At 43.7% G+C, this 20,787-nt stretch overlaps 1 protein-coding gene across 4 annotated transcripts in view; it reads left to right on the top strand.

The window, feature by feature from the left end:
• Window positions 1-20,787, top strand: part of Dip2a (disco interacting protein 2 homolog A) — an 84,427-nt gene that overhangs the window by 23,046 nt on the left and 40,594 nt on the right. For 3 of the 4 annotated variants that reach the window (XM_036167980.1, XM_036167979.1, XM_036167982.1), the window contains exons 3-9: window positions 3,047-3,166; window positions 5,062-5,181; window positions 6,807-7,040; window positions 12,027-12,155; window positions 14,989-15,108; window positions 17,422-17,619; window positions 20,273-20,364. In XM_036167980.1, coding sequence (XP_036023873.1) covers window positions 3,047-3,166; window positions 5,062-5,181; window positions 6,807-7,040; window positions 12,027-12,155; window positions 14,989-15,108; window positions 17,422-17,619; window positions 20,273-20,364 — 1,013 coding nt within the window. The remainder of the gene's footprint in view (window positions 1-3,046; window positions 3,167-5,061; window positions 5,182-6,806; window positions 7,041-12,026; window positions 12,156-14,988; window positions 15,109-17,421; window positions 17,620-20,272; window positions 20,365-20,787) is intronic. The other variant, XM_036167981.1, reaches the window with a different exon arrangement.

Raw genomic sequence — 20,787 nt, 5'->3', positions numbered from 1 at the left:
CCCCATCCCCTTCCCTCCATTCCCATCTCCTCCAGGGCCAAGACTCCCCTGGGGATTCAATTCAACCTAGTGGATTCTGTACAGGCAGGTCCAGTCCCCTCCTTCCAGGCTGAGCAAAGTGTCCCTGTGTAAGCCCAAGGTTCCAAACAGCCAGCTCATGCACTAAAGACAGGTCTGGGTCCCAATGCCTGGATGCCTCCCAAACAGTTCAAGCTATTCAATTGTCTCACTTATCCAGAGGGCCTGATCCCATGGGGGCTCCACAGCCTTTGGTTCATAATTCATGTACTTCCATTCGTTTGGCTATTTGTCCCTGTGCTTTTTCCAATCTTGGTCTCAACAATTCACGCTTTTACAGTCCCTCCTCTTTCTCGACAGTTGGACACCTGGAGTTCCACCTGGGGCCTGGCTGAGGATCTCTGAAAGTACATTGTAAAATAATTACTAATACACTTAGCAAGAAAAATACAGAACCTATATTGGGATCACAAAATATATTTAGAAGAAATAACCAATATCCAAACATATGAAAAAACATAAATTTCTTAAGTGGAAGAAAGAAATTCAAAGAATAAGAAACGTAAGTGGGTAATAAACACTAAATTATGTTCAACTTTACTAGTAGATATGGAAATGCAAATTAAAGTGAACTATCCTCTTAGGTTTGAAGAATTCTTAAGCTTTCTCTAACTCAGTGCTGAGAAATGTGTGAGGATATAGCACTTAGATATGTTGCTTGTGGGAGTGTGAATCACTGTAACCTTACTGGAAAGTTATCTCTTGATACCTGCTAAAATTAAAAGTGTATCATGTTAGGGCTGGAGAGACGGCTCAGCAAATATGAGTGTGTCCTTCTGTTGCAGAGGACTAGAGCTCTGTTCCAGAACCACCTGTAACTGCAGCTCCAGGGAGATCTGACGCCCTCTTCTGGCCTTCATGGGCACCTGCAGTCACATGCACCACCACCACCACCACCACCACCACCACCACCACCACCACCACCACCTATACATAATTTAAAACAAAACAAAACAAACTTAAGGCTGGTATAGTGCCTAAGGTCTTTAGTCTTAACTACTTAGGAGGCAGAGGCAGGTGGACCTTTGAAAGTTCAAGACCAGCCTGGTATACATAGCAAGTTCCAGACTGGCTAGGGATGCACAATGAAACCCTGTCTCCAAAACAACAACAACAACAACAGCAAACTAGGCATGGTGGTATATGCCTTTAATCCCAGCACTCAAGAGTCAGAGACAGGTGGATCTCTCTGAGTTCGAAGTCAGCCTGGTCTACAGAGTGAGTTCCAGAACAGCCAGGGCTGTTGCACAGAGAAACCCTGTCTCGAAAAACAAAACAAAACAAAACAACAACAACAACAACAACAAAACCAACCAACCAACCAACCAAACAAACAAACAGAAACCCTTTCATTCAGTAATTTCAGATCAGTTTTTTTGTCTTTGTTGAATATTTTATCTATCTAAATGAAAAAGGCACCCATGTTTTGGAATATATTGTGCAATGTACCACTTCGTAATCCTCAATACCCAATACTACATGTTCTTCAGTGAAACTTTAAGTAGTTCTTCAGCCCAGTAGGGCCACTGTTCAGTACTGTCATATATCTGTATATGTGTATGTATGCATGTAGTGTGTGTGTGTGTGTGTGTGTGTGTGTGTGTGTGTGTGTGTGTGTGTGTTTGTGGGCTCATATTTTGTCAAATTAAGCATAGCTCTCTGGAGTCACTCTTGTCATTCTCCAGTGCTATATAACCAACCACGCTAGACGGCACCACAAATCTATTGTACTCATAGACCTGCAGTTTGGACCAGCTCAGAGACTAGTACTTGTGAATGCTGCCAAAGTCAAGCAATGAGTCTGAATTGGTATTTGAGTAGGTGACCTGTGAAGGCCCCATCATTGGCTTTTGGGCTGGGAAGCCCCACTCACCTGCCTCCCTCTCCTGTTTTCTCACCTGGCTCTTTTGATGTGGGGATCAGCACACTGGACTTCACAGGCATAGTTGAGTCAAGTAGAGAGAGTTGTGTTGCTTTGTGTACCCAGCCTTAGAAGTCAGGTAGCGCCACTTCTGTCTCTGTTCCTGTGAGGGACACTGACCCAGTTGAAGTCAGGATGGACTCTGCTTGTACTGGGGGTGTGGTCAAGACTGGAGGAGCCAGTGAGACTGGAATCTCCGCTGGCTAGTCTTATAAGGCATTTTCAAACAAAGGCTGACAACATCAAGCTCATTCTGAGTCTCAGCTAAAGGTTTTGCTGTGCTGTTCGCAGATATTAGCAGAGTAGGATTGGAATGACACCAGAGACTTTGTCCAGTGGCCATGCTGTTTGTACGCTGCTATTTCTCACTGTCTTGTGTCCTAGGGGTGGCTCTGGTCAGGATGCTGTCACTGTGAGCCAGGGGCTAGCCGAGGATGTGTGGAGAATAGGTGACATGTTCTCTGTCCATCCCAGATTTGAAGACAGCCAGCAGAGGTGCTGCTGACTAGACCAGTTTGCTGGCCTCTGAAGAGTCTGAAGTCGTTCAGTGCTGTTCTTGGTGTTTTGTTCTCTACCTCTCAACTTTTTCTTTGTATTTAAGGGCCACCTCGTGATGGTTGATGGGCTGTTTCTCAGTTAATATTTGATGACACTCTAGCCTATAACAGTCACAAGCAGAACAGGTCATTTTAGATTTACGGAGCAGCCATAAATTCAGGAATTAGTTCTTACATATCTGTAACTCACATCAGACCTGAACTGATGGTGCCATGTTGCCAAGGACACCCTGAGGGTGTAGTCATCATTATGATTATGAACTAGGTCTAGTGGTATGGGGAGAAGGTAGCCTGGATGTGGACATTGCCCTGGCCCATGTTCATGGCACTTAATCCCAAGTGAGAGGCTCTTGTGTGCTGTAAGAGCCAATCCCAGGGGTGTGTAGCATGTGCTGTTTGGCCACAGAAGAGGGATGCACGTTGTTGTAAACGGGGCTTTTTATAACTGGAAAAGAAAGTTGTTCACACAGGGTATGAAACTGTGTTTCAGGAGTAGACCCATGTCTGCAAACTGAGAACAGAGTTCCTCCTGGGCCCTTGGTGACTGCAGCCACATCTAAACCACAGAAGTCTCGGGCTGGCAACTCAAGGGATGAGCGCTTCCGGTCAGGTAGGTTCATAGCTCTGGAAGTGCGGGCATAGGAGGTGGGGTTGCAGCAGGCAAGACTCTACTCTGTTCTGGCTACTGAGGCTTTTGGTTGGTTTTTCTTTGCTAGAATGTCTACCAGAGAACTAGTTCATTTTCAGCTGAGCATGGTGCACACGCCTTTAATCCCAGCATGTGGAGGCAGAGGCAGGCGGATTTCTGAGAGTTTGAGGCCATCCTGGTCTACAAAGCGAGATCCAGGACAGGCACCAAAACTACACAGAGAAATCCTGTCTTGAAAAACAAAACAAAACAACAAAAAAAGTAGTTATTTTTAACTTGAGTGATAATTAACTTCATCATATTGTTCAAGAAAGCAGAACCAGCTTTGTGTAGTTTTGGTGCCTGTTCTGGATCTCGCTCTCTAGATCCAGAGATCCACCTTGCTCTACCTCCTGAATGCTGGCATTAAAGGTATGTGCCACCATCACTTGGCCTGCACCTAGATATTTTTAAACTGTGAGTTCTGGGGGTCCAACTCGGGTCCTTGTGCGTGCAGTGCAAGCAAGCCCTTCACTGACTCTGTCTCTTTAGTCTATAGAGAACCCTTCCTTTCCTGCCTACAAGGACAGCATGCTTGCTGTCTGTATCTACTTCTCCAGCAGGAGCTCTGGGACGACTCAGTAATGCCTGTGTATATGGAAGTTGCTGTATAACTGGTGTAACTTTAAATTTCCTTTAACTTAGATTTTCCCATTATTTGGCAATTGTTTTTTTAAATAAACATTTAAATTTTTTATTTTACTTTTAAAAGCAATTCTGCTTATTTATTTATTCTGTGTGTGTGTGTGTGTGTGTGTGTGTGTGTGTGTATGTGAGTGTGTGTGTGTGTGCGTGTGTGCATGTGTGTCATGGTTCACACATAGAGGTCCGAGAATTTGTAGGAGGTGGTTTTTCTTCTACTTTGTAGGTTCCAGGGATCAAACTTAGGTTGTCAGGATTGGTGGTCATAAGTTTGCTCCCCGCCCCCCATTATTTTGAGACAAGTTCTCAATCTCACGTAGCCCAAGCTGGCCTGGAACTTACTATGTAATGGAGTATGACCTTTAACTCCTGATCCTTTCATTTCTGTCTTGGGGACTAAGAACATGGTGACGTACCAAAATGCCCAGTTTATGTGGTACTGGGGCTGGAACCCAGGGATTCATACGTGCGTGCAAGCATTCTACCAACTGAGCTATACATCTGTGCCAACATGTACATGTGTGTGTTCAGGTGTGCATGCATGTGGAGACCAGAGGTTGATGTTGGCCATCTTCCATAATCACAGTACACTTAATTTTTTAAAATAACAGATGAGGGGCTGGAGAGATGGCTCAGGGGTTGAGAGCACCGCCTGCTCTTCCAGAGGTCCCGAGTTCAATTCCCAGCAACCACATGGTGGCTAACAACCATCTGTAATGGGATCTGGCACCCTCTTCTGTATACATAATAAATAAATAAATCTTTTTAAAAAATAACAGATGAATTGATTACTGCATAGGCCGCATAAACATTGAAACATCTCCAGTGGGAACTTACTGAAATTCTGAGATGCTGACATTGATTTCCTGGCTGCTATTTTCAAAATGTGTCCACTTGATTTTTCTGTTTGTTTTGTGTACCTACTGATTAGCTAAGATGGCTGGCCAGTGAATCTCTGGGGGGTCCACATCTTTTTATTTTGTAATTTTTTTGTAACTGGAAGTATTTATCAAGTTCAAGAGTTGAGTCCTCAAGCAAAGCAATATGTGGAGAGAATCTGAGGTATGGGGTGACTGGGAAGGCAGAGCATTTTTTTTTTTCTGCTCAGAGTAAATGTAAAAGTAGATTGTTACCTGTGTAGTAAAACACCTACTACTATTGTTGTTCCTGTGCAGATGTCCACACAGAAGCCGTGCAAGCAGCTTTGGCCAAATACAAAGAGAGGAAGATGCCCATGCCTTCAAAAAGACGGTCTGTCCTTGTGCATTCCTCTGTGGAAACCTATACTCCTCCAGGTATTGATAAATGTTTTCAGGATGGATTTTTATAAGTGTGTCAGAGGCCTGGCGGTTAATATTTATTTTACTGAATTGGAATATTCTTATAACCTGTAATTTAGGTTTGAAAAATTTAGAAATTAAAAATGTTTACATATGTGCATATTCCTTACCTAAGAATCTATCCTATCTTTGGTATTTTTCTTATCCAATTGAATATTTATATTGTAGTAGGATTTTTGTATGGATTTTACTTTTTAAAACACTAAGATGCTATTTATACCTGTTAATAAAGTGATGAACCTCAAACAGGCACCTAGTGGAGTACAAACTTCTGGAACTGAATTTTAAACTTGCTCTGATCCATGCCCTTTGTCTGATGTGCTGCTGACCTCCTGGCCATGTCTCCAGTAGGACCATTTAAGATGCTTTTTTGGAGGGTGTGGGTATATTTTACCATTTATTGTTACCTCTGGAAATGAAAACCTGTAGACAGGTTTCTCTCTAACATCCTGTAAAGCTGGACTGAGGTGCTGATGTCTGGTGGCCTCATCCATGCATTGCCACAGATGCCTCTCAAGTTCTAAGTCAAAAAAATCATTTAGGCTTGATGCGTTTGGAATCGTACAAGATTTGCAGGGTGACCCTGGTAGCTTGGTAGGTGCTTCTTCCCTTTTAAGAAAAGCCTATTGTTGGAAGAAGTCTTCAGAAGTTATTGCTACGTTACTGTTTCTGACAATAACACTGTGGACACTATCCAACAATTAAAAAAAGTTTTAATAACTGTAATAAAATACACATATGCTGACTTCATGGAACCTTAGTTCACAAATAATTTTATGAGTTGAGGCAATTATGTTGAGGAAGGAATCCTTTCCAGAGTTACTTCTCCCGTTTTCCCTATGAACATAGATGTAGCCAGGGCCGTAGTCTCCCATAACAACCGCAGTGCTGGGGCATTCACGCACAGGCTAGGAGATGAGGGATGGGCTGCACCGTGCTGATGTGTGGATGTGGTGTCAGGCTGTGTAGATGGCTGTGTAGATAGTGAGGGCTGGACACTCACAGAGCACATCACAGTTGGGATTTCCTAGGGTTAGGGGATAGAAAGCTATTTTCGCTCCTAGTGTGTGATAACCTGTGGCCAAGGCCTCTGTGGGGACCTCAGCACTCATGGGATCACTTCTCAAAAATAGAACTTCTTATGTGCCCTACTGAAGGTGACCTTTGAGGTGCCTGATAAGTATTTTTGGACCCCTGGTAGTAGATTCTCGCTGATGCAATAAGCCAAATCGAGCCGAATTAAAAGTAAAGGACCAGGTTTAATCTGAGCAAAGCATTCCTGGGTGATCTCGGGGGGAAAGAGGAGAAATCACATGGCAGGTCTATGGACTGGAGCCTAAATATGCTGTAGGTGCAGTCTTGAGGAGCCTCGGGTGGGGAGCTGCTGCTTGGCGGGCTTTCTGAGAGGGAACAGGTTTTGCAATGGGGGAGAGTGAGGCTGGAATGGAGCTTCCAACTTAGACAGTGCCCACTTGTCATGCAGGGTAGAACTGTGCTTCAGGCCTGGAGATGAGTGAGAGGCCCTCTTCCTCTCCTGACCCATCTCTACATCATGCTTGTCATCGTTATTTTAATCACAGACACGTCATCTGCCTCAGAAGATGAGGGCTCTTTACGGCGACCTGGGCGACTCACCTCCGCTCTGCTCCAGAGCCATTCCAGCATCGAGCCCTGGCTCGACAGGGTCATGCAGGGCTCGTCCACTTCATCCTCTGCATCCTCCACCTCATCCCACCCGGGAGGGAGACCTGCCGCTGCTCCTAGTATCGCCACTGCCACTGCGCTTGCGGGCCTCACGGCCCACACCCACATAGGTCAGTAACAGCTGCCTAGCCCTGCCCACTGGGAAGGGTCAGGAGTGTCCGGGACAGAGGACTACTGTCAAGTGACTGAGGTCATGAGCCAGATGTCACATGATGCCTTGTCTCCTTGAGATATCAGCTGGTTTTTAGCTTTTAATAATCACATTTGATACAATGGGGCCATACTTGGGTAGCTTGGCATCCAGATTAAGTTGAACAAAATGGCTCTGTTGCTAAATTTTTGTCTCCATCCAGATCCACCTCTTTCTTATCTGAAATGTGTCTTTTGGAGACAGAAGCAGCCCTGTGATTCTGTGACCTGGCAGTTCCAGGCTGGTGGGGTGTGCCCCAGTCCTCAGCAGCATGCTGTTCTCTTGACATCCTGCTGTCTTTTCCTGTTTTCCAGGTGGTTGTGACGGCCGCCCTGGGCCTGGCTCTCTAGTCACTGTCTTTCCTGTGGCTTTTTGCATAGGTGGCTATACGGGCTGTGTGCTGTCCTGTGCACAGGTCCTGAGATGGGGGCTAAGGTCTGGCCTTTCTTCCTATAGATAGTCCTCTTCCTAAAACCAAAATGTCAGTCAAAGCCAGTCTTCAAGGTATAGGAGTCTTCTCAGTCAGGAGTTCTTGGATAACAGTAGTCTTACAAAGAAGTGATGTCTTGAGCCATGTGAAACCCTGCATACAAGCAGTAGTTGTGTGATTAGCTGTATATGAAGCCCCCCAACATGCGTGTCCTAGTACCTTCAAATGTAGTCTGTGTTAAAGGCTTATCTCATCCCTCATTTTCCTAGATGAGGAAAGAAGACAAACGTAATAATACAAAGAGTGAGGTAGCTGGCTGAGATCACGCACTGCTTAGTGGGGAAGAGTGCCGGTACCAGTGTTGTTGGGGCCTCTTCATTTTCTTTTCTTTTCGGCTAGACCTGGGGTGATGAGCGCTTGCCGTGTAGCAGGCTGGGTTGGTGGTTTCTGCAAGCCCCTGTAGATGGTGCTGGGACCATGTTCTGAGTTCTTTTTCAGGTCAAGTTCGGTGTGCTGGCTGGATTAAGAGCGAACGGGGATGTTTCTTCTGGTAGCCTATGGTTTTGTCCCAACGTCCTCCATGGAGCTTGTCAGTACAGCTCTTGACGTTTGTTTGTTTGAGACCCTATACGATTCCTGTATATTGCTGGACATCTGTTTTCCACTGTGATGTGTGTGGGTGGAAACTTGTGGTTTCTCTGCCACACCATGCTTCTTGCTCACAGAGCAGCCACGTGAAGGGCAGTGGCAAGAGCAGATAGCCATTATAAGACAGTTACCTTCAGGGTGTCTCTGGCTGCTCCTTTCCTGTGTGGCTGGAGGCTGTGGCCTACCTTTCCTCAAGGAATGTGGCAGTCTGGAGCAGGAAGGCAGCCAGGGCTGTGCTTTCCTGTTTATCTGCAGGCTTTTATTTTGTTTTTGTTTTACACTTATTTATTTTTTCAGCTGTGTGTATAAGTGTGTGCATGCACTTGTGTGGACACACACCCACACACAGACACACACACAGACACAGACACACACACACACACACAGACATACACACACACACACACACACCACACTCACACCTCTATAGGCATGTGGGGAGTCCAGACAGAAACATTGACTATCCTGCTCTATCTGCCTTTTTCCCTTAAGACTGGTTCTCACTTATCCCGAATTAGGCTGGGGGCCAGCAAGCCCCAGCACACTCTGTGCCGGGATTACACTCATGCACATCCCTGCTTTTTACGTGGGTCCTGGGATCCGAACTCAGGTCCTCATGCTTGCCCAGCATGCTCTCTTTCTCACTGAATCATGTTCAGTTACCTTGTCTCTGATATGTGAAGCTGTTTGTAAGGGGACAGGACTCAGGAGCACCCTGCATTGGAGGCTTGTCGTTGCTGATCTGTTACTTCTTGGACACGTTCAGCACGCCAAGCTACAGCACGCCACAGCACGCCAAGCTAGCCATAGCTCACAGCATTTGGTCAAACAGCCCTCAGGGATCCAGTGGTTGTGACTTATGGATGTCTTAACAGGAACACTCTGGTGCGTGTTGAAGTTAGGTGTGTTCACTCCCTGGTGTTTATAAGGTAGCTTTGCTGCCTGTGTTGGCAGATGGTCCATCCTGTCTCCTGCAGCTGTGCTGTGAGGCACCTTTTCCTTTCTTACTTGCTTGGCCTAGCATAGATATTTTGTGATTGATTCTACTCAGTTTCAAAAAAATCTCAACTTGATTTCTGTTACCTTACTGCAAATGTGGTTTTGCTATGCTTTTGAATAATTGAAGAGCACAGTTAACTTGACTTCTAAATTTTATTTATTTATTCTTTTAATTTTAAATGCATTTGAAGTTATTTATGTGTGGGGGCACCATAGTGGGGGTCTCTTGTAGGAGCTGGTTCTCTCTTTCTACCATGTGGGTTCTGGGGTTGTAAGGCTTGGTGGTAATTGCCTTTACCTGTGGACCCCGCCCACCAGGGCTTTGTTATTTGTGTGTGTGTGTGTGTGTGTGTGTGTGTGTGTGTGTGTGTGAATGTGCCACGATGTGTTTCCTCCTCCTTTTGTGTGCTCCAGGAATTGAACTCCAGTCAGAAGGCTTGAATGGCCAGTGCTTCTATCCACGGAGCCATCTCATTGGCTCTTAACTTGACTTCCAAATACAAGCTTATCTTTCTTCATCTCAAATCTGAAACTTAGAGCAGCACATTTCAGGGTTTCAGTTAGGAGTGCTTAACTAGTGAAGTATAAAATGTCCCAAATTTGTACTGTTCTGATTTCTGAAATATAAAACTCTGAGGTCATTGGCACCGGGGATACTCAGGTTATATGTACCTTCCCTGTCCTCATTACAAAACCATCATTTTGCTTCTAACTCCAGATAGATGAACTTCAGAGGAACTAAGGAAAAATACATAAGAATAATATACTAAGTAAAAATTTGGAAGTGGAACTTATTAGGGGAGGGTATTTTTTTTTTTTTTTTTAGTTTTAGTTTTTGCATTAAGGAAATAAAATGTTATAAACTTCTGTACTCAAAAACAATGCTTTTAGGGATGGTTTTGAAAGCAGAGTTGCTTGTTTGTTTGTTTGTTTTAAGACATTTTCTCTGCCTAGACTTGGCAGAGAACTTGCTCTGTAGACCAGGCTGGCTTTGAACTCAGAGCTCCATCTGCCTCTGCCTCCTGAGTGCTGGGATTAAAGGTGCACTCCACCACTGCCCCTCACAAAGTTTAGTTTATGTAGCTGTTTAAAAAACTGCTTTGGAGTTGGGGATTTAGCTCAGTGGTAGAGTACTTGCCTAGCAAGCCCAAGGCCCTGGGTTCGATCCTCAGCTCTGGCAAAACAAAACAAAACAAAACAAAAACTACTTCATGGTTTATACATTATCTTCTTTGTATGTATGCTTTTAAAATCATTCTTCTTTTTGCTAGGTTTGGAAGCACAGGGATGTTTCTTTATAAACTGAAAGATCTTCCTGAGAGACAGACTTTAAAATGCTTGTGTGCTCATCACCAGGCTCTTTCAAGGGCTCTGCAAACTGTCATTGAAGTTTTAGATTTTCCCCCAAAAGTATATTCTGTTTTATAAATAGTAAGTTTATGTTTCGTGCCTATATATTGTCTTTCTTAATTCACATATTGCAGATGACCAGCCTTCATCACACATAGGCTCACTGCATGAACTGGCTGCCTTCAGCGCGTGGTGCAATGCCAATGCCACCTCCAACAGCTGCTCACTGTTGTTCCTTTCGGCGTTAGGCCAATAGTAATGAAAATTCCTCTAGCAACTTAGAGTCAGTGTTTAGAACCGATCAAAGGCCTGCTCCATGAAAGTTAAAAAAAACTTTTATGTTGAGAGAATGAAAGGAAAGGAATAATTGTATCTTATGTACACTCTATCTTAAATGTAGCATTAACTGATTATACATTAAGTTGATGGTAGTCTCTTCATTTTTCAGATATTTTGTTCATTTGAGATGGGATTGTGCCATGCAATACAGGCTGGCCTTGAACTTGTGACCCTTCTGTTTCTGCCTCCCAAGTAGTTGAACTTGTAGGTGTACATCACTTATAGGTGTGTCAGGCTCATTGCAGAAAATTTTAACTAGCATATGGGGCACTTTTAGTTTAAAAACTCTCCAGACACAGGGTCTCACCATGTGACTCTGGCTGGCCTGGAACTTGCTATGTATAACAGGCTAGCCTTAAATTTAGAGAGATCTTCCTGCCCCTGTCTCCTGAGGTACTGTTATTAGAGGTTTATTTAATGCCTGGCTGGTTTTTTATTTTTCTGAAGATTTATTTTTATTTTATGTGTATAAGTGTTTTGCCTGCATATATGACTTATGAGGATGCATTGCCCAAGAAGGCCAGAAGAAGGCACTGGATTCTCTCAAACTGGAGTTACAGACAGTTGTGAGCTGCCATATGGGTGCTGGGAACTGAACCTGGGTCCTCTGCAAGAGCAACAAGTGCTCTCAACTGCTGAGCCACCACTCCATCCTCTGGCTTTTGTATTTTTATTCTTAGACCTACAAAGATGATGTCTTCATAACATCCAACCTACTTTTAGGGAAGTTACAAGGCTGGTTGTTTCTCCATAATGTAATAAAAAGCATTTAGTAGCATTTTATTTCAAATTAATTTTTGTTTCCTTAAGGAAACTTTCCAACTAAGATCTTGTTAGGCTGTTCTGTTAAAAGGCAAGTTTTCCGTGCACCTTGTGATATACTTGGTGGTTCTAGGCCTATCTTTTAAGGAGTTGAATTGAGATACCTCCAACACATGCACACATTTCTGCACAACACATGTGGGGGTGTGCAGGGCCCTGTATGCCTTTGTTTAGTCAGGAAAACAAAACTTTCAGGATACCATAATTAATCCCTTGCTTAGAGCTCAGACAATAAACTTTAGACAGACAGGTTGGAATAAACATTTAATTGCTTGTTGAATTAATCACTGTTATTTGGGTATGTTTTTCAAAACTCAGATCTGCACTCTGCCCCACCCGACGTTACCACTGGACTTGCGGAGCACTCACACTATGAGCGTCCACAGGTGGCCTCGGTGAGAGGTATTCCTCGAGGGCATGGCAGGAACGTGCTGGAAACTGCAGATGGTAAGAAATGCTTCTCTTTCGTTTCTGAAACAACTGAGTACCGGTTCTCGCTATGATATTTAACATGGCCTTTGTGTATCCCCTTTTTCTAATTAAGCCAGACATCATCATGATTCTTCTGTGCAAATAAACAGAAATCGGTGTGCGGTGACTGTTACCATAGAAAACATCATGTAGAAGAATAACTGGAAATAGCTAGGAAATGGCTCCCCTTCCAGTTTTGGAGAAGGGAAATAAGCAGCTATGGAAAGTTCCTATACTCAGTCAGCGTGGCAAGCTGGGTACCATGCCTCATATCCTTGGCAGCCTTGGAGGTTGGTACGGAATCAGTGAATGATGTTAGGAGGGGATTTAGAGCTTCAAATAATAATATTAGAAAATAAAAATGTCTGAACTCAGCCGGGCGGTGGTGGTGCACGCCTTTAATCCCAGCACTTAGGCAGAGGCAGGCGGATCTCTATGAGTTCGAGGCCAGCCTGGGCTACCAAGTGAGTTCCAGGAAAGGCGCAAAGCTACACAGAAAAACCCTGTCTCAAAAAACCAAAAAAAAAAAAGTCTGAACTCAGTCTCTTAACTTTTCTTAAGCAGAAAAAGAATGAAATAAATCTAAAATAGAAGGAAAGAAATAATATATATATAAGATATAAGACCACAGCTTAACACCCACACACAAGCCAAGACAATCTGAAAGCTAGCTCTTTGAAAGACCAGGACAGTTTTATAGCTTCCCGTTGTGTGGATCAAGGTACAGAGCAGTGAGGCACAGCAAGGATGCCTACTTGATCTATGCTTCCAGTCAGCAAAGGGATGGAAACTCTAGTCAGAGAAATCAAGCAAAGACAAACAAACAAAAGTCATCCAGACTGTAAAGGAAGAAATAAAAGTATCTCTGTCTGTAGATGATATGATGTTGTCTGTGCAAAACCAAAAGATACACACATTCACAGAAATAAAATTAATAAATGATTCAATGAAGTAGCAAGACACACAGCCATCACAGGCAGATCAGGTTCGAATGATATTAAGTTAAATTAAGGTTACTCGAAGCAATCTATAAATTCATAGGGACCTTAAGTGATCCTAATGATCTCAAAAGTGAAGGGTGAAGCTGAAGATGCTCATGTCTCTAAGATGTATCACAGGGCAGGCACGATCGGCTGTGCAGACTGTCGTGAAGATAAATCTGTACATCCATGGATTCGAGTAGAAAACTCAGAAATAAGCCCTCACAGATATGATCAGATGGCTTTTTTGTTTGTTTTTTGTTTTGTTTTTGTTTTTGAGACAGGGTTTCTCTGCATAGTCCTGGCTGTCCTGGAACTCACTCTGTAGACCAGGCTGGCCTCGAACTCACAGTGATGAGTGCTGGGATTAAAGGCGTGCGCCACCACCATTTGGTGACTCAGTGAGTTTTTAAAAAAGAAAAAAGCTTATGTAGTTGGGAAGAAAAAGCAGTGATGGGGAGTTAGGGAAGATATTGGAGAGAAATAAGATAGATTTAATATGTACTTATATGTGTGCCTGGTACACACAGAGGACAGAAAGGGGCATCAGATCCCCTGAGACTGGAATTGCAGATGGTTGTGAGCTGCCATGTAGGTGCTGGGAATTGAACCTGGGTCCTTTGGAAGAACAGCCAGTGCTCTTAACTGAGGAGCCACCTCTTCAGTCCCAATAATCTACTTTTTAAAAACATAAAATTACGTTGAAATCTTCTTTTTTCTCCTCTCTTCTCTGTTCTCTTCCTTCCTTTTCTTTGTCCCTCCATACCTCCTTCCCTCCTTTCATCCCTCCCTCCCTCCCTTCCTACCTACTTAACCTCCTTTCCTTTTTGCTATGAGGCCATGGCTGGCCTGGAACTCCCTATGAAGATCAGGCCGACCTTAAATTCACAGAGGTCCACCTGCCTCTGCCTCCCAAGTGCTGGAATTAAAAGGCATGTGTCACTATGCTGAGCTTAATTTGAAAAGTTAAAAAATACTAAATTCATTGCATGTTGACATAAATCGCATATACTTGTAAAGATGGGACTCTGCCACAGTAGACATTCATTGTGTCTTGTGCGTGTGTCTGGCTGGCAGAACCTTCTAAGTTCCCATATCTGACTTATATGTGTCTATTGCTATCACACCTGTGACCTCCACAGAAGAGCAGGACAAATAGATTATATTCTCTCTCTCTCTCTTTTTTTTGGGGGGGGTTTCAAGACAGGGTTTCTTTGTAGCTTTGGAGCCTGTCCTGGACTAGCTCTGTAGACCAGTCTGGCCTCGAACTCACAGAGATCCGCCTGCCTCTGCCTCCTGAGTCCTGGGATTACAGGTGTGCGCCACCACTGCCCGACCTCGATTATGTTCTCTTTTAAAGATTTTTTTTTTTGAGATTTTATTTCTTTATTTTTTTTTATGTATGTCTGTGCACCATGTGCACGCAGTGCCCACAGATGCCAAAAGAGGGTATTGGATCCTCTGGGATTGGTTTTAAGTCGCCATGTGGGTGCTGGGACTTGAACCCGGGTCCTCTGGAAGAGCAGCCATTTCTCTAGTGTGTATAGATTATATTCTAATAAGACCATGTAATGAGTCTGACCTCAAGTTCTCTGAAAGGATCCTAGAGTTACCTTCCTCCTCCCCCAGGGTTTCTGGATTACTTTGTAAACGGATCCTGTTTCCTGAGAGGCAGTCAGTATATGCTTGTCAGATGGGTTGGTACAGTCTGCAGTGACTGCTAGGCCAGCACTGGCTGGATTTCAGGTCTGCTGCATTTACACCCAGTGCATGCTCCAGTGGGTGTGTCAGGCCACAGCCTCAGTCCTCCTCTGCTCTTCCCTTGGCAGGCGTGCCCGTGAACAGCAGAGTGTCCTCTAAAATCCAGCAGCTGCTGAACACCCTCAAGAGGCCCAAGCGCCCTCCCCTGAAGGAGTTCTTTGTGGATGATTTTGAGGAGCTACTGGAAGGTAGAGTTCTCTGACTTGGTCTTCTGTGTTTTCGGACATTGTGGCCGACAAGTCTGGAAACAGGCAGCTGTACATTTCACGGGAGTCACTCCATGTTGTGATAGAGTAAAATACTGGTCACCATGTGCAGTGGTGAGTGTGGAGCCACACTGACTACTTCCAGTACACAAGCAGGTAGGAGACTTATGACTCATAGTAAAGTGATTTAGCGTTACTCTGTGCATCCAGTCCAGTGGTTAGTGCCTCATCAAAATACTTCCAGTGTTTCATTCAGTTGAGATTACTTTAACTTCTTCAGATTATTTAAATTTTGATTTAAACTTTAAATCCAAACTACTTGTTATCCCATGGCTTTAAAGCATTTGATTTTTAACTTACCTTTGGTTTCCTTTCCAAATTTTATCCCCTCATTTATAAATGAGTATATATTTAGAAAAGAAAGAATGTAGATTTATTTTCTCAAAAAGAAAACTAGCAAAAGTAAGAGAAAGCCTATAGAGCACAGAAATAAGCCTGTGTATGTGTGTGTGTGTGTGTGTTGTGTTTGTGTGTGTGTGTCTGTGTATATGTGTGTATCTGTGTATGTGTCTGTATGTGTGTTTGTGTGTCTGTATCTGTGTGTGTGTGTGTCTGTGTGTGTGTGTGTGTGTGTGTGTGTGTGTGTGTGTGTCTGTGTGTGTGTGTGTCTGTGTGTGTGTGTGTGTCTGTGTGTGTGTGTGTGTCTGTATGTGTGTGTGTGTCTGTATGTATGTGTGTGTGTCTGTATGTGTCTGTGTGTGTCTCTGTGTGTGTGTGTCTGTGTGTCTGCATGTATGTGTGTGTGTCTGTATGTGTCTGTGTGTGTGTGTCTGTATGTGTGTATGTGTCTGTGTGTGTGTATGGGTCTGTGTGTGTGTGTGTCTGTGTGTGTGTGTTTGTGTGTGTGTGTGTGTGTGTGTGTGTGTGTGTGTGTGTGTGTGTGTGTGTGTGCGTGTGTCTGTATGTATGTGTGCGTGTCTGTGTGTCTGTATGTGTGTGTCCATGTGTCTGTGTGTATGTGTGCGTGTCTGTGTGTGTGTGTCTGTATGTGTGTGTGTGTGTGTGTCTATGTGTATGTGTGTGTGTCTGTGTCTGTATGTATGTGTGCGTGTCTGTGTGTCTGTGTCGTAGGTGACGGTCACTGTACAACTGACCCTCACTACCTCGCTCTTACAGTGACGTCAGTGTGGACATCTCCTCAATGCCTGAAGATGAACTCAGTTTTTTAGGACCTGATTATCCTTTAAAACTAGACAGAGTTTTAAAGTTCAGAGTTCACAGTATGTATGTTTCCTAAAGCAATATTTCTGTCTTTTGGGGGCAGAGGGCTTGCCTCAGCCTCAGCTGGCGTTAAAGTTACAATCTTCCTGCCTACCCCAGCCTTTCCAGAGCTGGAGGTGCAGGTGGGTGCCACCATGCCCAGCCTGCAGTTTTTCTTTCTTTCTACATCAGAGCTATTGGAAGAGAAAAGTCCTCCCCTAACCCCAGTCTGGGCTTGGAAATTGAACCCAGGGCCTCACTCACATATGTAGCTAAATACTCTGCCACTAAGCTGTGCCCACAGCCTATAGAACAGTTTTATTGAACACTGGGGCAGACTTGTTTGCATAACTCCTATAAATAAACTTCCATGTTCTCCTCTCAAATAATGCTAATGTTTTTTTAATTATTGAGCTTATTCATTTATGTTATGTGTGAATGTTTTGCCTGCATATATGTATATGTATCATGTGTGTGGTTGGTGTCTGTGGAGGTCAGTAGAGGGCACCTGATTCCCTGGAACTGGAGTTAATGGATTCTGAGACTTAGGAGCAACGGTATTCCTAACCATCTAGTGGTCTCTCTAGCCCCAGTGCTGGTGGTTTTGATATCAGACTGCAGAGGTGGTTATGTTCACTTGATCCTAAGTGAGCCAGTCTCTAGGACCCGTTTCTGAGGCTCTAAGGCCTGCCTGCCCCTGCTTTGGAGCTGTGGGGGGTCACCATGCCACAGTGTATCTCCAAGGGAGGAAAGCAGACATGCTGTCCTGAGGTCAGCTTTATCATAGGAGGTTGTGGTTAATAGAATGGTGAGTAGTTTCTGTCTCAAGATTACTGTCTGTAACCGACTTTCCGTTAGTCCTTTGATTAATTTGTCTGTGACTACAACGATGGAAAACAACATCTGAGCAGATCCTTGTCAGTTTTTAAATAAACTTGATTGCAAAGTGAAGTCACAAAAGTACAGTCGTTAGTAAACAGATGTGCACATAGCACTCTGAAGTGTCAGGTTTAAAATCTTGATGTTGCTTTATAGTTCAGCAACCAGATCCAAATCAGCCCAAGCCTGAGGGAGACCAGATGGCTGTGCTGAAGGGAGAGCCTCTGTCGGTGGGCACTTCTGGGCCGCCATCGCTGCTGGCTGCACTGCAGCTCTGGGGCACCACACAGCCCAAAGCCCCCTGTCTGACCGCCTTGGATACAGCGGGGAAAGCCACCTGTACCCTCACCTATGGCAAGTATCAGCAGAAAGCATCGTGGGTCCTGTTTGCCTCACACCGGTGTGTATGGGTAACACGAGTCTTAAAAGGTCTTATTAACTGAAAAAACCTGGTGCCAGGTATTAGGGTGAAAGCTGAGAGATCAGAGGAATAGAACAAGCCACAGCCAACCTCACCTCTCCAACTCCTCAGCTGATCCTGTTTCCACGAATCCTCAGACTGAAAGCCTCTGAATCCTCACCCCTGAGGGTCTCACTTGAACTACTGCTAAAAGCCTCTAGTTCCTGGTCCTCACGCCTTATATACCTTTCTGCTTCCTGCCATCACTCCTGGGATTAAAACCATGTGTCCTTCCCAAACAAAGACATGAGATCTCAAGTGCTGGGATTTAAAGGTGTGTGCCACCACACCTGGCTGTGTTTCCAGTGTGGCCTTGAACTCACAGAGACCAGGTGGATCTCTGCTTCCCAAGTGATAAGATTAATGGTATGTGCCACCACTGTCTGGCCTCTATGTATAATCTAGTGGCTGGCTCTATCCTCTGATCCCCAGATAAGTTTTATTTGTTAGAACACAAATAAATTATCACCACATGTATGTGCCATAATAGACATGATATTTGGTGCACATTATAAAGTGAAACATCTGCCCAGATGGCAGACTTTCTTTTTTGTTTATCTTTGCTTTTGAGACAGAGCATACTATGTAGCTCAGGCTGACTTGGAACTCTGTAGACCAGGCTGGCCTTGACCTACCTCTGCCTCTTGAGTGCTGGGATTAAAGGCGTGCACCACCCACAGCTGGGCTGACCATACTCTTGATGTCATAGCTCTCTATAACAAGTTTTAACACCTTAGAGTCTTCTTCTCTTTTCTTGGAGGGTGTCTTAGCTGTTTGCACTCTGCATTTCATGGTCCATTTTAGAAGCAGCTTGTTGGGCATCTCTGAATCTGAGAACTTGAATGGGCATTGTTTTGAATCTTTTTGAGAATGAACTTTGTCATGAATAATGTGTTATAGTTTTTCTTTCTTTTTTAATGTGTGTATACAAGCATGCAGATGCTTCTCATGGCATCCACATGGAGGACTGAAGACTGCTTGCGGAAGTCATTTCTTTCCACTGTGCAGGCTGTAGGGATTGAACTTGGGTTGTCAGATTTATAATTTTCCATAGAGAGTCTTTTATGTTTCTTGTGACACTTAAGTCTTAAATAATTAAATAGTACTGTAACTTTTGTTCTGCCTTTAAAAATTGGGTGGTGTTTGTATGTTGATAGTCTGGCAGCCTTGCTGAATTATAAAAGATTCATGAAGTACATAGTCATAGCATCACAAACAACAGTTTTGTTTCCAATTATCTTACCTTTTCTCCCTTCTTACTGCTCTGGCTGAAGTTTTCAGTCTGCTGTTGAAGGCAGATGCCCCTGCCCTGCCTCTGCTTTCAGAGGAAGGTCGTTAGTATCTACCATGACTGTGCTAGCTCCCGTCTGGTTTTAGTGATAACCTTATCACATTAAGGAAGTGTGTTTCCTTTCATTCCTCCTTTAAGAAGGACTTAAATCTTTTATGGTCATTTAAAATGGTGAACAATTATTAATTTTCATCCACCTTTTGAGATTATTACTTTACTTTTCCATTTTTGTTCTGTTAACATGGCAAATTATGCTGATAGTCTCAGACTGTATTCTTGGGGTAAAACTGACTTGATCAGGAAGCATTATTTATGACCGCTAGATTCAGCTGGGAAACGTGTATGTATTGCTAACATTCTGAATTGATCTTTTAAAGCAGGCTAAAACCATGTTTGGAGTTTAGTTCTTTCTCATTGATTTCTCAGGTCTCACAGCTCACACATGTCAGCAGAGCACCCACTTTAGTGTTATTTACATATGAGCATTCATTCAGAAAGAGAACATGGCTTCCAGACTGCACCACAAGACTTTAAGGAGTCAAACTGGCGTCTGCATTTCTTCTTTGATATAATGCACACAGTGAAGTTGGAGCTACTGTGGGTGTTAGCAAAGGACTCCGAGGTTTCTACCCATCATTACTCCAGCTTTCTACACAGACACACCTGTCCACCCCCTCCCCCTCTTCTTTCTCAGCAAAGCTTTTTATTTTTGAGAACTCATCAGGGCTGGGTGCTGACCATGGCAACTGCCCACCATGATGGGCACCGTGGTCCTGGACAGATATCCTATTCTAGTGTCATGGGTTCTCCTAAGCAAACTGTAGAGAAGAAGATATAACTCGTCTCTTGAATGTATTCCACTCACATGGTGTCATTAATGAGCATTTAAAAGTGTAAGACTACATCCACAGTGTAGCGTTAGTTGGAAAAAGCAATGTGATATATGATCTTGTTCTTTAGAAATTATACGTACTCTACATGTGTGCACATATGCACACGTACATATACATAGTGTGGCCTTTTCGTTGACTGATTTTTGTAATAAAATCCCATTTGTATAAGTAAACATAAATTGAGGTTGTTGTTTGAGAGAAAGCTGTGGTCTTCCTGGCAGTATTGTGCTGAATAGTTAATAGTTGGAGACCGAATCTGCCAATAGAGAAATGATATGTTATAGGACATGTGCTCACAACATTGCATGTTAACTGTTAGTTTCTTACAACTTAACATTGCTTGTTACTTTTGTTTTATTTTAGGCAAACTTTGGAGTCGGAGTTTAAAATTAGCGTATACTCTACTTAATAAGCTGACTAGTAAGAATGAACCTGTGCTTAAACCTGGAGACAGAGTGAGTAGCTAGAATGCAACCTTATCGGATTGAGTCAAGATAGAGAACTAAATGTATATTGTATTGAAATTGATGTTCTATCAGGTGTTTAGAATTATAGTTTTAACACGGGAGGTTTAACGTTAGAAATGGGGAAAAATGCTTAATATGAAAAAATTGTGATAAGAACTCAGCGATGACACACCAAGGACTTGGCAGCCGGGCACACGTGGCTGAACTGGATCTGGAGCCAAGACGGAGGATCTCTGTCATTGTAGAAAGCTCTGGGGCACTGGACTGCTCCAGGCAGGCTGAACAGGGTTTACCTGAGAGGTACTAGGAGGTCAGGACAGGAGGTGAGAGAAGCTGACGAAGGTGAGAAAGTGTCCTCCCGCTTCACAAGGTCACTGCGGATTCCAAGAGGCTTTCAGTGTTTTAGTCTTT

Source organism: Onychomys torridus, chromosome 18 (assembly GCF_903995425.1).
Source record: "Onychomys torridus chromosome 18, mOncTor1.1, whole genome shotgun sequence".
Lineage (NCBI taxonomy): Eukaryota > Metazoa > Chordata > Mammalia > Rodentia > Cricetidae > Onychomys > Onychomys torridus.
The sequence above is the reverse complement of the archived record's forward strand: the minus strand, read 5'-3'. Positions and strand labels throughout refer to the sequence as shown.